At 40.3% G+C, this 21,030-nt stretch overlaps 1 protein-coding gene across 1 annotated transcript in view; it reads right to left on the reverse strand.

Annotated features, from left to right (window-relative positions):
* dars2 (aspartyl-tRNA synthetase 2, mitochondrial) overlaps window positions 1–21,030 on the reverse strand; it is a 61,346-nt gene that overhangs the window by 22,085 nt on the left and 18,231 nt on the right. The window contains exons 6-13 of the mRNA XM_080196778.1: window positions 19,467–19,590; window positions 18,644–18,690; window positions 14,414–14,520; window positions 11,968–12,037; window positions 11,508–11,687; window positions 10,068–10,175; window positions 2,317–2,379; window positions 643–795 (exon numbers count right to left, since the gene is read on the reverse strand). Of these exons, the coding sequence (XP_080052904.1) occupies window positions 643–795; window positions 2,317–2,379; window positions 10,068–10,175; window positions 11,508–11,687; window positions 11,968–12,037; window positions 14,414–14,520; window positions 18,644–18,690; window positions 19,467–19,590 (852 nt within the window). The remainder of the gene's footprint in view (window positions 1–642; window positions 796–2,316; window positions 2,380–10,067; window positions 10,176–11,507; window positions 11,688–11,967; window positions 12,038–14,413; window positions 14,521–18,643; window positions 18,691–19,466; window positions 19,591–21,030) is intronic.

The following is a 21,030-nucleotide window of genomic DNA, read 5'->3' on the forward strand; positions in this document are numbered from 1 at the left end:
CCTACTTTTATATTCAATCCCCCTTGCTATGAAGGCCAGCATCCCATTCACCTTCCTGACCACCTGCAGGCTGGGTTTTTGCGACTCATGCACAAGGACCCCGAGGTCCCTCTGCACCGTCGCATGCTGCAGTTTTTCACCACGTAAGTAATAGTCCTTCCTACCATTATTCCTACCAAAGTGGACAACCTCACATTTTCCAACATTAAATTCCATTTGCCAGTTCCTGGCCCATTCACCCAGCCTATCTAGATCCTTCTGCACATTCTCCACACCCTCCGCACAATTTGCCGTTCCACCAATCTTGGTGTCATCAGCAAATTTCGACACCATACACCCGGTTCCCCCCTCCAGATCATCTATATAAATGGTGAATAGCTGAGGCCCCAGCACCGACCCCTGGGGCACTCCACTAGTCACCAACTGCCAATCCGAATAGCACCCATTGACCCCCACTCTCTGCCTCCTATTTGACAGCCAATCCTCTATCCACACTAACACCCTACCCCCAACTCCATGCACCCTGACCTTCTGTAATAACCTCTTGTGAGGCACCTTGTCAAGCGCCTTCTGAAATGAAAGTGTATATTGCCCCTAAGAATTATTACCAATAATTTCTACCTACTGCTTTTAAATACTTACTGCTTTTGTCCGATCTCCTGCTGTGAGAATCAGCACATCACCTTGTTGGAGATTTGTTGCATGACATAGCTGTGATTTCTCCATATCCGCAAGCATTTTGCCAATTGCAGACTTCCATGTACCATTAGGTTGCACCACAACAAATGTCACGTCCTGTTGGCAGAAACCAAATAATAGTGAGGAACACCTCTAACTTCTACGGTGGTTTACTGATTTTTTCCCGTTAGGTTTCTCGTTGCTAGCACCATCACCCCCTGGATCAGAGGAATGGGATAGCACATCTTCAGGCCTGTGGATGAAATCCTGGAAGGTGAACAGATCAGGGGAATCACTTGACCTATGGAAAAGAATTTAGAACTGCTACAATAACACTGGAGCCAAAGTCAAACCCACTATGTATGGAACCAACTCACATCCTTTCTGCAGTGAGCTGGAACTGCACCCTCATATCAAATCTTCAGGTTCACCCAGGGGCTCTCACTGGGCTTCATTCCCTTAATTTGGTATAACAAACATCAGTCAATCAAATATCAATCCTTTTATGTGTATTTCCAGTTCATTTCTATAGATAAAAAAAAGATGCAGGCAGTCCTCAGGATTACGACCTTACCTCGACTTTTTAACTGGAGGATGGATGTGAATCCAGGCGCCCCTTAAAATCCAACCTCGTATGCAGCTTTGCTTTATACACCTTGATACCTTTACTAAATAAAAACCTTTTGATCACATGCTCAAAAATTTCAGTTGTCACAGTAACCAATGTCTTTGGGGGTGGGATGATGGAGAAATGCATTTAGATTTTAATTCTCATGTGAAAGACACTCGTTTGGCTTCATCTAGAAGACAGCATCCATTTCTGGGTACCATACTTGCGGAAGGGTGTGAAGGCATGAGAGAGAGAGTACAAAGGAGATTCACAAGGATGATTTTTTAAAAATTCATTTCAGATAAACAAATCCTCCAAAACCCTGTTCCAACCTTTATTGCATCCATTAATGTTCATTCTGCAACTTTACACACTTCTGCTGAATTCCTGAAAGAACTGAACTTTTTAACCTCTTTTTTCATCTGTTGAGACACCAATTAATTATTTGCATACTCGTTTTTTTTCATCGCTAGCTATGATTCTAAAATCAAGAACGATGTTTTAGTTTGTACCATAGCACTAACCTGACATCATCTCAATCACTTCCCTCAGAAAATCTTTGGTATTTTCAGAGGCCTGGCTCATCAATAATGCCATATATATAGTAGAATCTGAATTGTATCCTTTAAATTGCCCATTTTTAATTTTTATATATTCATCCAGTTAAGAATTTATTTCGACCAAAGAATTGAGCAAATTTCATATGAAGCTGAGAGTTTGAACTCCTGGTGTTACAATTTGAAACAGCTGCTCAGATCAATTCCTGTGATACTACAGGTACCTGGAGGATGGTAACCATTATGAAGCAGCGCAAGTAATTGCGCTGCAGGAGTATATTAAAAAAGCTTTATACTCTCATCAATTCATTCCTGAATCTTCATTGTTTAAAGGTTATCTGGTGTAAATAGTACTGTTCCCGAACTGGAAAATGGAAAAGGTCTCCAGGTAGCAGGATAAATGTGCATATATAAATGCAATTCTTTCTTTTAATAGGCCTCATGTAAAAACATTAGATATGATTGTCTTACCTGATTAAACTGCACTTTTGCCAATTTGGTAAGATTTTCTAAATCCTTTTTTTTCAAATATTCCTGAAAACAACAAAAGGAAGTATTAATGCAATTATAGAGGAAAAGTTGATTCTTCCTTCTTTCCAACCTAAATTCTGGGGCACAATGACAGCTACTGGAAGTTGTATCAAAATAGCCAGTCTGAGGAGACTCTCCCTCAGACTTTTTCCCTCTCCCTTGAGAAAATGCCTAGCCTTTCTCAGCATTTTGCTATGACTGACTGAGATTAACACACCAGCGCATGAAATCAAGTGTTAGGAACTTGTAACCTCCAACTCTGCACTGTTTAAAATGGTTGAATGAGAAGCCTCACAACAAAGTCAGTTGCATATATTAACTTTTCAAAATAACAGGGGCGATTCTCCCAGCCCAATGCACTGCTAGAGCAGCACAATGGACCTGGGGAATCAGCAGAGGCAGCATAATGGGCTCCTCAGTGGGCGCTACAGCCTCTGCCAGTCTCTGGGGACAGGATTTCCAGAGTCATCAACTCTGCGCTGGAAATCAGCATGGAGCTTATTTAAATATTAAAATCTGCATTTCCATCCCTTTTGCGGGCTCGGGACTGAAGTCTTCGGACCCACTAGTCTCTCCTCCCTGCCAGGAGTAGTTAATTCTACAGTAATATTGGCCATAAACTTCATTTAATGCCTTTGCAGCAACACCAATGTTAACATGTTTATGGGGAACTTGAACATCAAAGTTAGTGATCAACATTAATTAACTGGAAAAAGTAATTTGTAGACATTCTAAATTGGTATTTAGGGGATCAAATATCTTGTATTAAACACATGAACATAAGAACATAAGAAATAGGAGCAGGAGTAGGCCATCTAGCCCTTCGAGCCTGCCCCGCCATTCAATAAGATCATGGCTGATCTGTTGCTGCTCAGTTCCACTTTCCCGCTTTCTCCCCATAACCCTTAATCCCCTCTCTTATCAAAAACCCATCAACCCACGTCTTAAAAATATTTAGCGAGGCAGCCTCCACCACTTCACTGAAATAAAAAAATCTCTATCTCTTGTAAACCCAGAAGGGTGAGCAATAAGCCCAAGACAATCAGTACTGAGTTACAGGACTGGTTTCCCTTGCTGAAGATGATGAAAGGGTTAACATATATGAAGGTTATATGAACCCAGAAGGGTTTACAACAGCTCACCACTAACGTGGAACTGGCAATCAACCCACTGGAGTGAAGGGAGGCCATGGGGTTGGGGATAAAGTGATTATCCCTGAGCACTGCCAGCTTGGACCCCAGGCACTGTCCAAGGGGCAAAGTAGCAATGTCCAAGGCGAACATTGGCACTGCCCACTGCCAGACAGTGCCGAGTGATTGGGGCCAGAGGGCGGTGGGGCTAATGGGGGAGGGGTGGGGGGGTGGCCCCACTGCTACTTTGCACTTGGGATTGATGGATTGTGGACAGAGGGAGGGAAGTGGGTGGTGAGGCTGGCATTTGGGATTGGTGGATCGCGGGCAGAAAAAGCAAAGTGGGTGGTCGGGGGCTGGCCATCCAATTGTTGGGAGGGGTGGCATGTTAGGGTTGGGGGACCATAAGCCAGTAATGCAGTGTTCTTGTGCTGACTAGCGTTCAAGCTGGCCAGCGATCAGGAGGCCAGCACTGCAGGGCTACTGTGCATGCGCTGATTTCCGCTATGATAAGTCAGTGCATGCACAGTGGCTCGTTCAATGCTATGCTGCCAGCCTCTTGGCTAAGATTGGGCCTCGCCCTGTACTTTTGGTGTGAATCTCTTTGAGGCACTCTGTGATGTAGAGTGAGAGAGATTCATTTTGAAAATCCCGCCAAAAAAAAAAATCAGTGGAAGTTATTCCCGTTTTTACATGAATTCAGCACTTAGAATTTTTTTGGGAAAATTGTCACCAACATCCTTTTACTGGTTTATCACAATGATTTATACCTCAATCAGGACTTCCATAAAACATTTACAAAGAAACCATAATTTATAAAAAATAAATTACATGTTTCACATGAACTGAAATAATACTTCCTTTGATGAAATCAATTCTTGCAGCTTTTTTCTTTCCCCCATAGAAGTTTAATTTTCCCCCTCACTGCGTCTCACTATACAGCTCCAGATAAAAGCACTTCCCTACTTCTTCTTTTCTGAGTATCTGAAGCCAGGCAAACTGGCTAATGGGAGACCTTGGCAACTCATTATGAATTTTGCCTCCATCCTGTAGGGCTGTACTACATGCCTCTTGAATAACCACAATTGAGATGAAGGCTTTGTTGGACATTGTATATAATGTACTAATCCACAGCACCTAATCATCATCATTCTGCAAAATTAAAACAGAATGACTGTGTGAAACATGGGAGGACTGGCTGAATTAAAATAGTGAGTTTGTGAAACACAAAGCTGGAGACCCAGAGCACAGAGGTCAGAATATATTAGTAAGAAATACTATGTTGGATATTGAAGTTAATGACTGAGTACTGATTTCTCTGCTAAATTACGCTTATGGATGTGTGTTACATAGACAGTTAGTAAGCTGACCATTAAAATTGAAATTTCCTAATTACGTTAGGGACTGAGTTTTCACAAAAAGGAGAGACATGATTTGCACATATCAGTTTAAACTAACAAGAACAAATTTATTCCAAGAAGTCTTGCTTGTAGAGTATAAACTGAAAGTAAAACAGCAGCATTGGCAAACACTCTGATGACATCACCATCAAATCATGGAATCAGCTCTTAAAGCAATCTGAAATCACTTAAACTTATAACATCTCTCCTCTACTTTTCTGCTTGAGAACAACTTACTACGAGGTTATACAAAGAATTGATAATACGCTAGACACAGTACTGTGTATCACTGATCATTATTCACAGTCAATAAGAAAATTGATCAGGACGGCATCTATTTTATTCCTTTTTGGTTGCATTCAACATTCTGGAATTTGGCTTTTCTTCACCCAAGTAGTACGATTTGGAACTTCAGTAGACAATTCTTCTCCTGGAACTAATTCTGTATCATTCCCACTTGGTATAACAGCATAGGCACAATCAGACAACTCAGATTCAACCAAGTCTTCCATAGTATTCACAATACTAGGAACTAAAGGAATAGGTACTTCTGAAGATTACTGAGAAATCATTTTGAGATGACAACAATTGGCCAGCATGGCATTGAACTGTGTAAGAAATTGGACCTGTTTTTGCTAGGACTACAGCTGGTATTCATTTCACACTTGTGATTTAATTAGGTGCTAATACTCAAACCCTCTGTTGAAATTAGCATTGTTTTGGCCTCACTTCTTGTCTAACAACTCTAGACTGTTTTTGACCCTCTCTGATGTTTCTGGAGGTAATCAAACATAGTTCTCAACTTCCTCTTTCAAAGTAGCATTGCAGGTGAACTTTGAGTAGTTGGAGGAGTAATGTTTCTATAAGATGCCAAAAAGCATCACATGATGTAATAATGAACCTTGCTCTCTTGAAGCTTTTAAATAATGTTTCAAGGATTGTATGAATTATTCAGCTAGTCCATTGGTTGATAGATGAGGTGCAGATTTTATATGCTGAATTCCATTTACTTTAAGATAATTCTCAATGTCTTGAAGTAAACTGAACCATTATCACTAACAACCTGTTCCAGCTCAACAAACCTTGCAAAACAATTGTCAAGTTTTTCAATGGTTTATTCAGAGGTAGTGGATCTCATGATAATAATTGATGCACAGGGGCCAGAAGTTATGACTAAGAACACGTAACAGTCAAATAGACCAGCAAAATCCACATGCAATCATTGCCATGGCATTATAGGCTATTCCCATGGGTGTAAAGAAGACAATAGTGCTGCATTCCTTATTTGTGCACAGGATTGACATTGTTGCACTTTCTTCAATCTGAGTATCCGGACCTAGCCACCAAAAAAAGTTACATACTAATTATTTCATCTGGACAAACCAGGATGTCCTTCATGTAGTTGTTCAAGAACTTTTCCACACAGCCGAATTCCCCACAAGACACCTTGGACGCAACTCAAGCTTTCTTGACACACGTCAAATCTGGTTGGTGGTATCTGCTCAATAGGTAAAGGTAAGCATGATAATGCTTCAGCATTAGCATGGCATTCTGACTGACAAAACTTTATATTGTAGGAGTGTGCAGATAAGATCAATGACCATCTTTGCAATCGGCGACCTTTATACAGCCCAAAAATAGAAGTTAAGGGTCAATGATTAGTTAATAATGTGAAATTATGACCATGTAATGATGAAGCTTTTGTTTGCCAAAAATGATTTCTTTTCCTAGCTGACCACAGTTAGATTCAGGACTAGTTGGAGTACGCTAAGCAAAAGGTATTGGTGGCTCTTCTCCAAAAGGCATAGTGTGTGAAACTACTGCCTCTACTTCATAAAATGAAGTGTTGCATGCAAGCAAGCAGTAACGGTTGCTTCAGACTAAAATGAACTAGTAATTCAAACTTCCGCAAACATTTTTGACATCTTTGTATGCTTTCTCCCATTCTGTTGTCCAATCCCATGACTGTTTCACACATAGTAAATTATTATAGAATCCCAACAGTGCATAAGGGGGCCATTTAGCCCATCTAGTCTGCATCAACTCTCCGATAGAGCATCTTACTTAGGCCTTATCACTGTAACTCCACATTTTTACACCACTAATTCTCCTAACCTCTGCATCTTGGGATACTAAGGGACAATTTAGCCTGGCTAATTAACCTAACCTGCACATTGTTGGATTGTGGGAGGAAATCAGAATACCCAGAGGAAACCCATGCTGTCACAGGGAGAACATACAAACTTCACAGTCATCCAAGGCCAGATTTGAACCTGGATCACTGGTGCTGTAAGGCAGCAGCGTCAACCATTGTGCCAACTTTTGTTATGCAGTGGTATCAATAATTAGTTAAGTTAGGAACAAATTTGCCATTATAATTTACTAATCCTATAAAGGACCTCAATTACGTCACATGCATTGGACATGGTGCTTCTAAAATAGCGTTCATCTTTTTTAGGTGCCTTGTGTAGGCCTTTACCATCAATCAGGGTTGGTAGTTCAGTTGGCTGGATGGCTGGTTTGTAATGCAAAGCAACGCGGGTTCAATTTACATACCGGCTGAGGTTATTCATGAAGGCCCACATTCTCAACCTTGCTCTTCGCCTGACGTGTGAGACTCTCAGGTTAAATCACCATCAGTCAGCTCTCCCTCTCAAAAAGGGAAAGCAGCCATTGGTCACCTGGGACTACAGCAGCTCTACCTTTTATGCCCAATAATGTGGATCCAATTACTGGACTGACATCTGGAAAAAAATTATGCTTTACTTTCTTGATACGCAGAACATATGCTTGCAACATTCTAATGTTGCTTCTAATTTATTCATGTGCTTCTGTTCACTGGACCCTGTAATTAGAATGTCACCTAGGTAATATTGTACACCAGAGAGACCACTTAAAATCTGATCCATCAATCTTTGGAATAGGCTGCTATGGATGCTAATCCAATCCATCGATCTTTGGAATAGGGCTATTATGGATGCTAATCCAAAAGATAACCTTTTATAACAAAAAAGTCCTTTATGAATAACAATGGTAAGCAATGATTGCAATTCAGCAGCTTCATTCATCTATAAACATCCTTGTGAAAGATCAATCTTGCTAAATTTCTGCCCATCTTATAACTCAACAAACAGATCTCCAATTAAAGAAAGCGAATGCTGATCAGCAACAAATTTGAATTGTATCATCAGGATTCATGACAGGTATGATGGGAATAGCCCAGTCACTCATTGTAACCAGCAATAATACACCAATTGTAATAAGTTGTACTAATTCTTCTTCAACCTTAGGGCAAATTGCACATGGCATCACTCATGCTTTGAAAATTTTTCGTTGTATATTGGGCTCATCTTGAGTTCTACTTGAACTCCTTCATTGAACCAAGTATTCCTTCAAAAGCATTCTTGTATTTAGCCAGAAGATGTGGCAAGTCTGTTTTGGAATCCACCAATGTGTTGACAGCACTCCAGTTAAGCTTCATCTTCTCCAACCATGATCTCCCAAACAGAATTGGAAAATTACCATGGACCACACGGAGAGGCAACTCCATTGTTTATCCACTCAGCTCTATGTTGACCATGATGTAACCTTTTAATGGCATGATCTGTTCCATGTAGTTTTTAAAATCACATCACCTGCTGTGAGTGGAAGATGCTTCAGCTTTTGCTAGTATGTGGCCTCAGACATTAAAGACAGAGCAACCTCAGTATCAAGAATTGATTTCCCACCTGATTTCAGAACCACTCCATCAAATTTCTGGACATCCTCTTCTTCACAATTGTAATTCTTTTCTTCCATACTATAAATTCTTTCTTCTCAGAATGCAACTTGTTCTTCTTTAAGATACCCAACTTTCTGAATACTCTTCTCAGAGGAAGCTGGTCTAGCCCAACAAAGGTGACCCATTTTGCCACAATTATTGCATTGACAATTCTTCTTTCAGGATTCATTTGCTGGATGGCCATTTTGGTACATCTGTGGTATGCTTATTGCTGTTTTGACTTCTTATGGGCAATTTCCAATTTGTGGATTTTCATTCCTGCAACAAACTGTGAAGGCTCTTTTGCAGCCAATTGCATTGACACTGCAATTTAAACTGCTATCTTTAATGTCAAAGCATGTTCAGTAAGCAATTTTTTTTGATAGCCTCATTTTAGAGACCACAATCTAGATGGTCTAGAAGAGTATCTTCTAACAACTCACCAAACTTGCAATGGTTGTGCCAGCCTTAAGGTTTAATGAACTGACAAATGCTTTTGCCACCCACTTGTTTCATAATGATCAGTAGTTTTGCAGCATAATGCTCTTCAAGGACCTTTGTCAAATCATTGTAAGTTTTGGTTCCTTGCTTTGCTGGATGAATCAAGTTCCAGAGCAAATTAAAGGTTTTATATCCTATTGTACTAAGAAAAATTGTAATGTTTGCAATTTTATTTGCTTGTAGAAAGTACTGAAAATGCTCTGCATAAGAGCGCCATGATTCATTTTCTTAATTGAGGCGCCCATGGCTCCTAAATGACCCACCATTTCTCTTGCAAGTATTAGTGACTTGAGGCTGTTCAGTATATATATTTTACTGTCTTCCCAGTCCTCCACTTTTTACCCTTGGGACTGGTGACTTGATGTAGTTTTTTAATTTTAAGCGGCCCCAGCTATACAGTAAAGATTCCCTCTTTTTATATATGCAAGATATTGTCTGAAATCTCACCTGATCGGAAAACCCCCTTTTTTAAAAACAACAGAGGGAGCTTTTTTCTTACTTGTTATTTCTGGCACCAGCATCTGAATCTTTAACCCTGTTGTTGTTACTACCCAGCCTTCTAATATTCGAAGCATGAGGACTCCATAATGTCTTTTTGCTTCTATTTAGGATCTTTTCTCGATGAAACAAAATCCTCACTCGTTGCCAATTTTCTTTCTGTAATACCCTATCTACATTAAGGGTTCTGGGTTTTACAAAAAATGACGTGGTTTGCACACGCAGATTCAAACTAACCTCAGATTTATTCGAGGAGGTCTAGACCGTGCAGAGTACAAACTGAGAATAAACGAGCAGTCTCTGCAAACACCCCAATGACATCATCATCAAATCATCTGATCAGTTCTAAAAGCAATCTGCAACCACTTAAATATACAATAACTATGATTCAGATACACTTACCACCCCATCAGTCACGGAGATCACTTGCACAGCACCACATGGGTGGGACAATGCATCACGCAGAAAGGGTATCTCTGTATTTCTGAATACTTCACTGACATCAACAATCTGTTTATTTTTTAAAAATTAGATTAGAAGATCAGTTTAAAAGTAGAAAATCTCCCTAATGCGCACAATTTTTATTCAGAGTAACAACCAGACAATCAGAAAAAATTCCATTGAATCTCTGTTTTTCTATTTGTTTGCAAACCAAATGATCTTTTCATTATAGTATACAAGAAGAATTTTAACAAACTTGGTCAGTATAATTCCTACAATTATGAACACTGGCTGTACTCTAACAGCCACGTTGACCACAGGTACAAATCCCATAATGGCAGCTAAATTTCGCAAGAGGCCAAAAACAGGATTTGCTCCAGTTAGATTTCAGTTTCAGATTTTCCCCACCCCCTGTGATGATGGGAAGTATATTTTCAGCACAAATCGGGGCACCCTTTAAAAATGACCTCCTGATACCTGTGGAGCCGGCCTCACTGGCTCTATCAAGCCCCGGCCCGCCAGAGTGATGGTGTAAACCATGCTCCAGACTTTCTGTGCACTAAATACTAAAAAATTTGATCTGAAAACTTGGCTGTGTTTCTGGAGGCTGACAGACTGACAATTTTTGGTAAAATCACATCCATTGTGTTGGAATCCATTCAGATCCAACGATCTGAAATGAGCTTCAAATTCCACGTTCTTTCCATCATCAAGACCACCTATGTGCCAGTCTGCATTCCTGCCAATACTTGTCAGCTGCCAATAGTCCTGCTCATGCCTTAGCTATCTCTATACTCGCCTCTCCAATGTTCCTTTGATCATTTTTCCATCTTCCACCCTTAAACTTCAGCTCTTCCAAAATTCTGCTATGGTAAGTTATACCAAGTCCCACTCACTCATTTCCCCTGTGCTCCCTGACCTATAGCGATTCCTAGTCTGGTAATACCTCAATTTTAAAATTCTCACCCTTACCCTTCCCTATCTCTGTAACCTCTTACAGCCCAACAATCCTCCATTTCTGGTCTGCACTGCCCCACAATTGGCACCCATGCTTTGATCTGCATTTGCCGAAACTTTGGAATTCCTTTCTTAGATTTCGCCAACTCTTTCTTTAAGATGCTCCTTAATTGTTCTAATGTTTCCTTATGCAGTTTGCTAACAAATTTTGTTTGTTTCAGACCTTTGTAACATTTCACTACTTTAAAAGATACTAAGACATGCAAGTTTTTGTTAAAAATCTCAGAAGATACAAAGCAGCAGTTTGGAGTGGCTTTTTCCTTCTCTTGCGAGAGACTGTTCCACAGCATCTCTCCCAGCTTGCTATTAAATTAAAAATATATTTATGGTAACTAATTTCTAAAGATAGTTTAAAAGGACACATCTCATCCCAAGAGAACTGACCTTCATTCCAAATCGAGTATCAGGTTTGTCAACGCCATAACTGTCCATGGCCTCTGCATAAGTCATTGATGGGAAAGGTGTTTCGACATCTCCTTTTCCCTCCGGCCAGGAGTACTGTATCAACCCTTCAATCAGCTTCTGAATCCTTGCCTGGTCTACAAAGGACATCTCAATGTCGATCTAAAATGCACACAAGGAGATCAGTGATAGTAGAAATATTGTTTAACTTATCAGTTAGGTGAAGAAACAACATGCTGACTTCAGAAGCATTCATTTTTAGCCAGTGATTACAGCAAAACTGTCAGATAATTTACTAAGTTTTTATATTTATATTCACTCTTTAAGTTGAATAATTTGTCATCACAAAGATTAAAATGTTATCAATACTCAAAATATAAAGGATTTAAAAAATTATTCCTATCCAATCTTTTCTTTGAAATCCAAACTCACCATAGCTCACCTGGGTAAACTCAGGTTGTCGATCTGGCTTTGAGCCCTCATCTCTATAACAACGAGCCACTTGAAAGTACCTGCAGAGATACTGTTGTAAGTAAATAAGCACAATACATGTCCTTAATACTACTTTAAAAAGAAATATTAAAACACACACACACAAAATAAAACTAAGGGAAAATTGAAGGCCTATGCTTGCCTGTTGATATCTGATCAGTAATTTTCCTCATTAAGGAGGAAATCTCACCTTTCAACATTCAATAGCCACAAACTCTCTTCTTTTTGGATTACTGTTATGGTAAGATAGTCATACTGATGACTAAGGTAATGATGTCCCATGAACTTTCACATTTACCGCCTGTGGCACATTCTGCTGCCCGACAACTGCGGTTCTACATAGTGCATGAGAACAACAGTTTCTGCACTGATTAAAGGAGTAACAAATCATCCTACGTATGACGTTATTCAGTGAAACGTTCGGATGAGTTCGCAAGTTTAATGGCAAGAGTGAGCCCAGGCTGATGACTTTACTGCTATTTACTTCATGCTGAATTATAGAACCAAATTCATAATGGCACTGGCAAGTATTTGTTCTGTTCTGAAATGGCTTTCCCTTCCTCCTCCATAATGCTCCTGAACAGATTATAATAATGGATCCATAATGATTTTGGTAAACTGTCGGTATTCATCATCATTACCATTCTGGAAGTGACCATAATTTCAGGATATTGGATATATGTGGATTAACTTGGAAATCGTGAAGTTGCAGTCTATAACTTTGGATTTTATTATAGGTTGCCCATTATTGACACAGATGCCACAGACTGAGAACGTATATAGTTTAGTAGTGTGGTATTTTGGATTAAGTGGTAAATGCATGTTGGAAAGTACGTGCAAAAGGCCACAATCAATAGCTGATAGTCATGTGGCCTGCTTTTCCTTTCATATCATGCCAAATATATAGATTTCATATTAAAGGAGACAAAGATTTGCTTATGGAAATTCAATTTTTCTGTGAACACAAGCAGAAAGTGCTCATACATTTACTGTTTTTTAAAAAAAATGCAAATTTTATATTGTGTTGGCCTTGGAGGGAGTGCTACATAGATTTACAAGAATGATAGCTGGATTTCAGGTGTTAACGTATGAGGAAAAAATTACACAAACTAGTGCTGGATGTGTAAGAGGCAGCATGGTGGCCCAATGGTGAGCACTGCTGCACTTTCTCCCCATGCCTGCATGGGCTTCCTCTGGATGCTCTGGTTTCCTCCCACAAGTCCAAAGATGTGCAGGTTAGACTGATAGGGTCAATTTAGCATGGCCAATCATCATTGGGATTAGCAGGGTAAATACAAGGGTTATGGGAAACATGGCCCGAAGGGATTGTGGTCAGCGCAAACTTGATGGGCCGAATGGCCTCCTTCCGTACTGTGGGGATTCTATGATTCTATGAAGGTGAAGGAGTGATTTAATTATAGCCTAGAAATGAGGCCCAACCTTTCAGGACTACAAATTAGAAATCATTCGCACCCGCACATGCACAGAGTGGTAGGAGAATGGAATCCGCTTCCAAAATGGCAATTATTAATTTTTAAAATTGACATAGATAGGTTTTTGTTAACCAAAGATATTAAGTGATACAAAGCAAAGATGGGCAAATAGAGTTAGTTTGCAGACAAGTCACAATATCAATGAATGGTGGTACTGACGGGCCTATTCCTGTTCCTATATATCATCCAAAAATATTTTCTCAACTTCCAATGCTCAATATTACAAAGAAGAATTTTTTTAAGAAGGAAACAATGGATGATTTTACTCATTTATTTTCATGTGCTGGGGCATTTACTGTGAGTTCAAACAGATGCAATGAACCTATCATGTTTCCCATTCTGCTTTTTTATATTCAGCACGAGAAATCCATACAAAACATTTTACTCATGCTACAAAATTGAAAATATTTGTGTTATATCTGGGCTTTGCACTCGCTTCAATCTCCCGCAATCAAATAATTAGATGATCTATACTCCTGCCATTTGCTTTGTGTAAAGAGTAGTGTGGAACTAAATGGTATGGGAGAGGCTTCCCACTTGCAGCTTGAGTGTTGCCTTGTCCTCTCTCACCTCACCAACATTTTCCATATGACCTAGCACAGCTGAAATGGGGCAGATATCACACTGACAATGGCAGACACAAACACATGTTCACACCTTCTGTGACATGGAATGTGCTGCCTGGCCAAGAAAAATTGTGAATTATTAAACATGGAGACAGAAAATATGTTGTTGTCGTCTGGTATCTTATGAGTAACACAGAAGAAATATTAGCAATCAAATTCCTGGCACTGATGCAGATATTAGGTTTGCAACATGGTTTTAAATCCTCTTGTAGTTATTCCAATGAGACCAAATCAACACTTTGATTATTCTAACATTCACAATTAGTTTTGTGCTTACCTATCCAAACCTCCCACCATCAACAACTGTTTGAATTGTTGAGGGCTCTGCGGGAGACAGTAAAACTTGCCCGGCTCCCTTGAGGGCACCACAAACTCCTTGGCTCCCTACAGAACAAGCAACAAAGCAAATCCTAAGAAAGTTTGTATTGTGCTCTTAACAATTTTCTTATGAACAGTACCAGTTGACACTTATACAGAATTTATACAGATTATAATGCAGTCAAGGGCCCTTCATCACATGGTTCCCTCTCCAATTATAGTGTCAAATAACCAATTTTGATTTTCTGCATGACAGAACATATTGACATAAATTAGGAGCAGTAGATCCTCAGCTCAAGTCTACTCTGCCATTCAACAAGGTCATGGCTGATGTGGTTGCAGCTTCAACCCCACAAAGCTGCTCAAAATGGACTTCAAAAGAAGAGAAGCAGTTGAATAGGACAGTTAAGCATAATCAGTCACAAATTTACTTTGTCAAGATTTATGCACCAGGTTTAATTATGTATTTTAGCAGAAATAAGAGATTTTTGGAGCCGTATTTAGTATGAGCTCTCTATTTTCCAGATGTTCAGAAGCATCCAATTCTCCTGGTCATAATCTGAGGAGAAAAGTGATGAGGCTCTTCATGGAGATCATGACCTTGTAGCAGGAAGGCTTCTTTTATTGAGCCATGTAACATTTATCCAGGTTGCCCATTGCTACTAAATGGAGCTGGAAAAGTAATTATCATTCTCCACTTCATGCTGGAGCATTTGTCATTTTTTCTCAATTTATAGACTTGATACTGGTGTTTTATTGCTTGGTAATTGTACTTTGACCAGAAGACATGTTACATTCATGATAATCACATTTACAGCTGTATGTGATATAAACTGTATAGTGTGTTACACATGTGCGCAAGATAACACTGAAGTAAGATAAGACTGCTCTCACTGCTGCATTTGCTAACTGCAATCTTTTTGCTCATTTGAATAATTTCAGTGTAAAACCACCACTGAACTGCTGCACTGAAAATAGGATCCAGAATACTAATCTGCCTGCATTTGCCAGATTATTGCAGCCAGGCACTTGTTTAATTCATCGATTGCCACTGGAAACATTATGTGAAAAATATGGACATAATGACAATTGATTACTCACTCATTGACACTTGATAAAGCCAGCTAAAACAATCCTCATAAATCAAACTGGAACCTGGACTATTACTTTGAGAAAACACAAATCCTATTTGAGTTTGATCTTTTATGAAACTTAACTATATATCGACAAGTGAGCAATAAGAAACAAAATCTTCTGCTGAAGTTACTGACTCATGGTCAGAAGTTCCAAAGGGACTTAGAAGAGACTGAGCCTAATTTGGATGTGACATTGGAAGGAGCCACACAACAATTTTTTTTGTAAAATGCTCAAAACCTCATTCAATTTTGGTCAAATTTCAACATTCAGGTATAAAAAGGCTCTCCTCCTCTTCTTGAGAGAAAATTGTGAACCTTTTCCATATATCTGAAGCCTAGAGTCATTTAGTTTAATACAAAATTAACACATGACTACATGAAAACAGTCAATTATCAACCTACCTGCTCCAGCTGGTTTGACCATAATGAACCTTAAAAGTAGCAATTCCTCAATACAGTCAAAATCAAACCCATTGCAAATTTATCATATTTTTCTGTTAATTAGTCAGTGAGCCATCAGGGAGCTTTTAAAACAACTTAGCCATAAACATCAAGTAACCAATATATGTAAATGGAGAAATCTACCAAACACTGCAGCTTGGAAATCTGATTCAGAAGCAGTATTAGGTTTCCAGCCTCTGCAGACATTAGAGGTAAATTATATGCAGTTTGGCCTGCTTATTTTTTCTTCTCACTCTGAGTTTCCTCACTGTTTGTGAGCAGAACTCCCACTTACCTGACGAAGGAGCAGCACGCCAAAAGCTAGTGGCTTGTGCTACTAAACCTGTTGGACTTTAACCTGGTGTTGTCAGACCTCTTACTGTGTTTCCTCACTCCAACAGACTGCTCCACTACAATGGAAAGGAATTCTATCCTGCCAGATAAAACCCTTCATTTGTCAACATAAACTAAAGGAGTCCACCATCTAAGCTGCTGCCAAGTCTGTAAGCTTGAAGTCACTAGCAGGCTGAGTTACTTTTATTTTCTTGTGGGGTGTGTGCATCGCTGGTTAAACCAACATTTATTGTCTGTCCCCAGTTGCCCTCAAGGTGATGGTGACCCATCTTTTTGAACCATTGTAGACCACATGGTTTAGGTATACTCACGGTATTGTTAAGGAAGGAGCTACAGCATGTTAAACTGGCAGCAGTGAAAGAACAGGAGTACAGTTCAAAGTCAGGATCATATACGGCTCAGGAACTTGCAGGTGATGACGTCCCCATGCATCAGCTGCTCTTGTCCATCTGGTGGCACAAGTCGTAGGTTTGGGAGGTGCTGTCGAAAGAGAACTGGCAAATTGCTACAGTGCCCTTGCAGTCACTGTGCATTGATGGTGGAGGGAATGACTGTTTAAGATGGGAAGTTAATCAATTGGACTGCTTTGTCTTGGATGTTGTCAAGCTTCGAGTATTTTTGGGGATAAATTCATCCTGGCAATGGAGAGTATTATATTGCATTCCTCACTTGTGCCTTGTAGATGATGAAACAAGCTTTGGGAGACCAGAGGTACATTACTTGCCACAGAGTTCCCAGCCTCACACGATCTTGTAGGCACTATATTTATATGGCTGCTCCAGTTCAGTTTCTGGTCAACGGTAATCCCCAGGATGTTGATGGTAAGGGACTCAGTGATGATAATACCATTGAGTGTCAAGCTTGGTACTTGTGGTGTGAATGATACTTGCTACTTATCAGCATGAAGGTTGATCAGGTCTTGTTGCAAATGAACATGCACCTGACAAGTCGTGACCAGTGTTACGCAGTCAGTTAACATTCTTGCTTCTGACCTTACTATGGAAGAAAGGTCATTGCTGAAGCAGCTGTAGATGTTTGGTCCACAACATCATCTTGAGGAAGCCCTGCAGCAAAATCCTGAGATTGAGATGATTGACCTCCAACAATCACAACCATCTTCCTCAGTGCTAGGTGTAACTCCAATCGGCGGAGACTCCCCCCACCCCCCTGCCCCATTTGTCATTGACTCCAGTTTTCGTAAGACTCCTTGATGCCACACTTAGTCAAATGCTGCCTTGACGATAAGGGCAATCACCACCTTGAATTCAGCTCTTTGGTCCATGTTTGAATCAAGGCTGTAACGATAACAGGAGTTGAGAAGCTCTGGAAAAACCCTACCTGAGTGTCCATGACAGACCTTGCTGTATAAGTGTTGCTTGTTGGACCATTGGAAAAAAAACCCTGTCAGCAAGCAGGTCTTGCTATTTAAGTGCCGTTTGTTGGACGGGTTGAATTTGTCCTGTTTTTTGAGGGCAGGACATACCTGGACAACTTTCCACATTATCGGGTACATGCTAAGAGTTGTGACTGCACTGCAACAGCTAGACAAGGATCATGGCTACTTCTGGAGCAGAGGCTTTCAGTACTCTTGCTGGAATGTCATCCAGGCCCATAGTCTATGCAGCACCCAGCCATTTGAGATCACATGGGGTGAATCAAATTGGCCAAGACTAAGGGTGACACAATGAGTATGGATACAAACACTGAGGGAATTTGAGAAAGTAACATCATGCTAAATGCAAGGAGGAGGGGTGGCGGGATAAGTTACAGATATGTATTCCACTTAAAATGACAATTATATCAAGAACAGCTCTCCTACAACTTAACAAGAAAATGCAACCTGTGGTGAGTAATTATCCAGAAAGCTGAAAGTTGCCAGGACAATGTTAGTTATCTGACTCCAGTTAGAAAACAGTGAAGGCACAATGATTAGTTTTAAGCAATTGTAAAGTAATAGTTAAATGTCAGGCAGCGCCTTTGTTTCCAACTTCTCTCCACTGACCCTTGCATGTATACATTGAGCTCCACAGAGAGATTGAGGGGAAGAGAAAAATTAGAGGAAAGCAAGTCTGGACTTCTCCTGAACACACTGTTGTGACCAAATGTCTTGAAGCAGGTAGCCCACCCATCACCTACGGTTAGGAATGGTGTGTGATAGGATGGAGGATGAAAAAAGGTGAGAAAATTAGATACATTAGAAAATAAAATTTATGGGAGTATGGTGGGGAGTAGGAGGATAAATATTTTGCAGTACTTACTCCAGGAGTTTTTTTAAATAATGTTGGAGTCTCCACATCTACAAAACCTGAAAGACAAATTAAGAGAAAACAGTTAGGTACTGAATTAATATACTTGCTGAACATCACAACTTCTCACAGGTCCAATTATTTTGTGCATTTTTTGTGTGGCACAATTTTACGAAATTCTCAACTTTGCCAAAGAAGAATGAACTGATTAATGTGCGATATAAATAAACACCAACTATTCCTGTACGTGTAGAAAATCCAGATGGGTCAGCTTGCAACAAGAGACAATATTTAACAGAGATATTGAATAGTGTTGATTAAAGGCACAATCTAAGATGCCCTGTCTTGCCCCTATTAGATGAGTAAATAAAGTTACCAAAAATTAAGACTCAACACGAGATCTGGTTTAAGTTAGAGATAGTGGAATACGTATCAGTAACTTATGCCACCACTTGTCATGATGAGACATTCTCCTACTTGTGTTTAACACTTTGTTACTTCCTCAAATTCCCTCAGCATTGTATCTGCACTTTGCCAACTCTGCTACTTTCATCCTGCTACATTTCAAACCTCTTAAGTGGTGCTCAGCACACCCCTACATTTTTTAACTGTTCTATGAATGACTGGGTCTGAAAAAGAGTGTTTCTGACAGTGTTGCACTCCCTCAGCATTGAATTATGGTCAACCTAGAAGTGAACTTTAGGACTCTAAAGTGAGGCTTGAAAACAATAATACCTGGCTAATGGCAATCGTGCTACTGCAGAATAGAATGGTAAAAATATATAAAGTGAGAAAATAAAAAAGGGCTAAATTGGATGGCAGTAATGTTTCCTACCGTGTAAATTACAGAGATACTCTCGCATTCTCATGACCATTTGGGAACGCAGTCGTAAGCTGTACTGCATCTGGGAGCTTCTCAGGTCCAGGTAGCGGTACTGCATGCGCAGTGCTTCTGACTTCTACAGAAAAGTAGAAATCCAAAATTTTTAAAAGCCCAATATATCAGAAGGTGGCAAAACAACTTAAAATACAATACGTTACAGCACAGGAGGCCATTTTTCCTATTGTGCATGCGCCAGTTCCTTGAAAGAGTGATCTAATTAGCCCCATCCCCTGTCTGTGTAGTCATAAACATTTTACCTTTGCAAGTATAAATCACCCCTTTCAGGCAATTAATCTCAAATTATAGCAACTCACTCATTACGAACATTTATCCTTATCTGTCCCCTGGTTCAATTGATGGGAGATGCTGGCATTGGACTGGGGTAAACACAGTAAGAAGTCTAATAGGATGATAAATCTAATTGGCTGTCTAATAGGAGGCAGAGAGTTGGTATCAATGGGTGCTATTCTGATTGGCGGTTGGTCACTAGTGGAGTGCCCCAGGGATCGGTGCTGGGGCCTCAGCTATTTACCATTTATATAGATGATCTGGAGGAGGGAGCTGAGTGTAGGGTGTCAAAATTTGCTGATGACACAAAGATAAGTGGAAAAGCAAATTGCGCGGAGGGTGTGGAAAGTCTGCAAAGGGATCTAGATAGGCTAAGCGAGTGGGCAAGGACCTGGCAGATGGAGTACAATGTTAGCAAGTGTGAGGTTTCCACTTTGGCAGGAATAATAGTAGGAGGGATTACTATTTAAAGGGCGAAAAGCTGCAGCATGCTACAGTGCAGAGGGACCTGAGGGTCCTTGTGCATGAGTTGCAAAAACCCAGCCTACAGGTGCAGCAGGTGATCAGGAAGGCAAATGGGATGCTGGCCTTCATAGCGAGGGGGATTGAATATAAAAGCAGGAAGGTCTTGCTGCAACTGTACAGGGCACTGGTGAGGCCGCAGCTGGAGTACTGTGTGCAGTTTTGGTCACCGCACTTGCGCAAGCATATTTTGGCCTTGGAGGGAGTGCAGAGGAGGTTCACTAGGCTGATACCGGAGTTGAGGGGGTTGAACTATGAAGAGAGGCTGAATAGACCGGGCTTATACTTGGAGTTTAGAAGGATGAGGGGGGATCTTATAGAGACGTATAAGATGATGAAGGGGATGGATAGGGTAGAGGTAGAGAGGTTCTTCCCGCTCAGAAAGGACAGCAGGACTAGAGGGCACAACCTCAAGATAAGGGGGGAGCAGTTTAGATCAGAGTTGAGGAGGAACTTCTTCACTCAAAGGGTGGTAAATCTCTGGACGACTCTGCCCGTTGAAATGGTGGAGGCTACCTCACTAAATATATTTAAGACGCGGGTAGATAGGTTTTTGGTAGGCAAGGGGATTAAGGGTTATGGGGAGAAAGCGGGAAAGTGGAACTGAGCCACTTCAGATCAGCCATGATCTTATTGAATGGCGGGGCAGGCTTGAGAGGCTTAATGGCCTACTCCTGCTCCTATTTCTTATGTTCTTAAGTCTCAC

Source organism: Carcharhinus amblyrhynchos, chromosome 9, assembly GCF_965287045.1.
Source record: "Carcharhinus amblyrhynchos chromosome 9, sCarAmb.v2.hapA, whole genome shotgun sequence".
Lineage (NCBI taxonomy): Eukaryota > Metazoa > Chordata > Chondrichthyes > Carcharhiniformes > Carcharhinidae > Carcharhinus > Carcharhinus amblyrhynchos.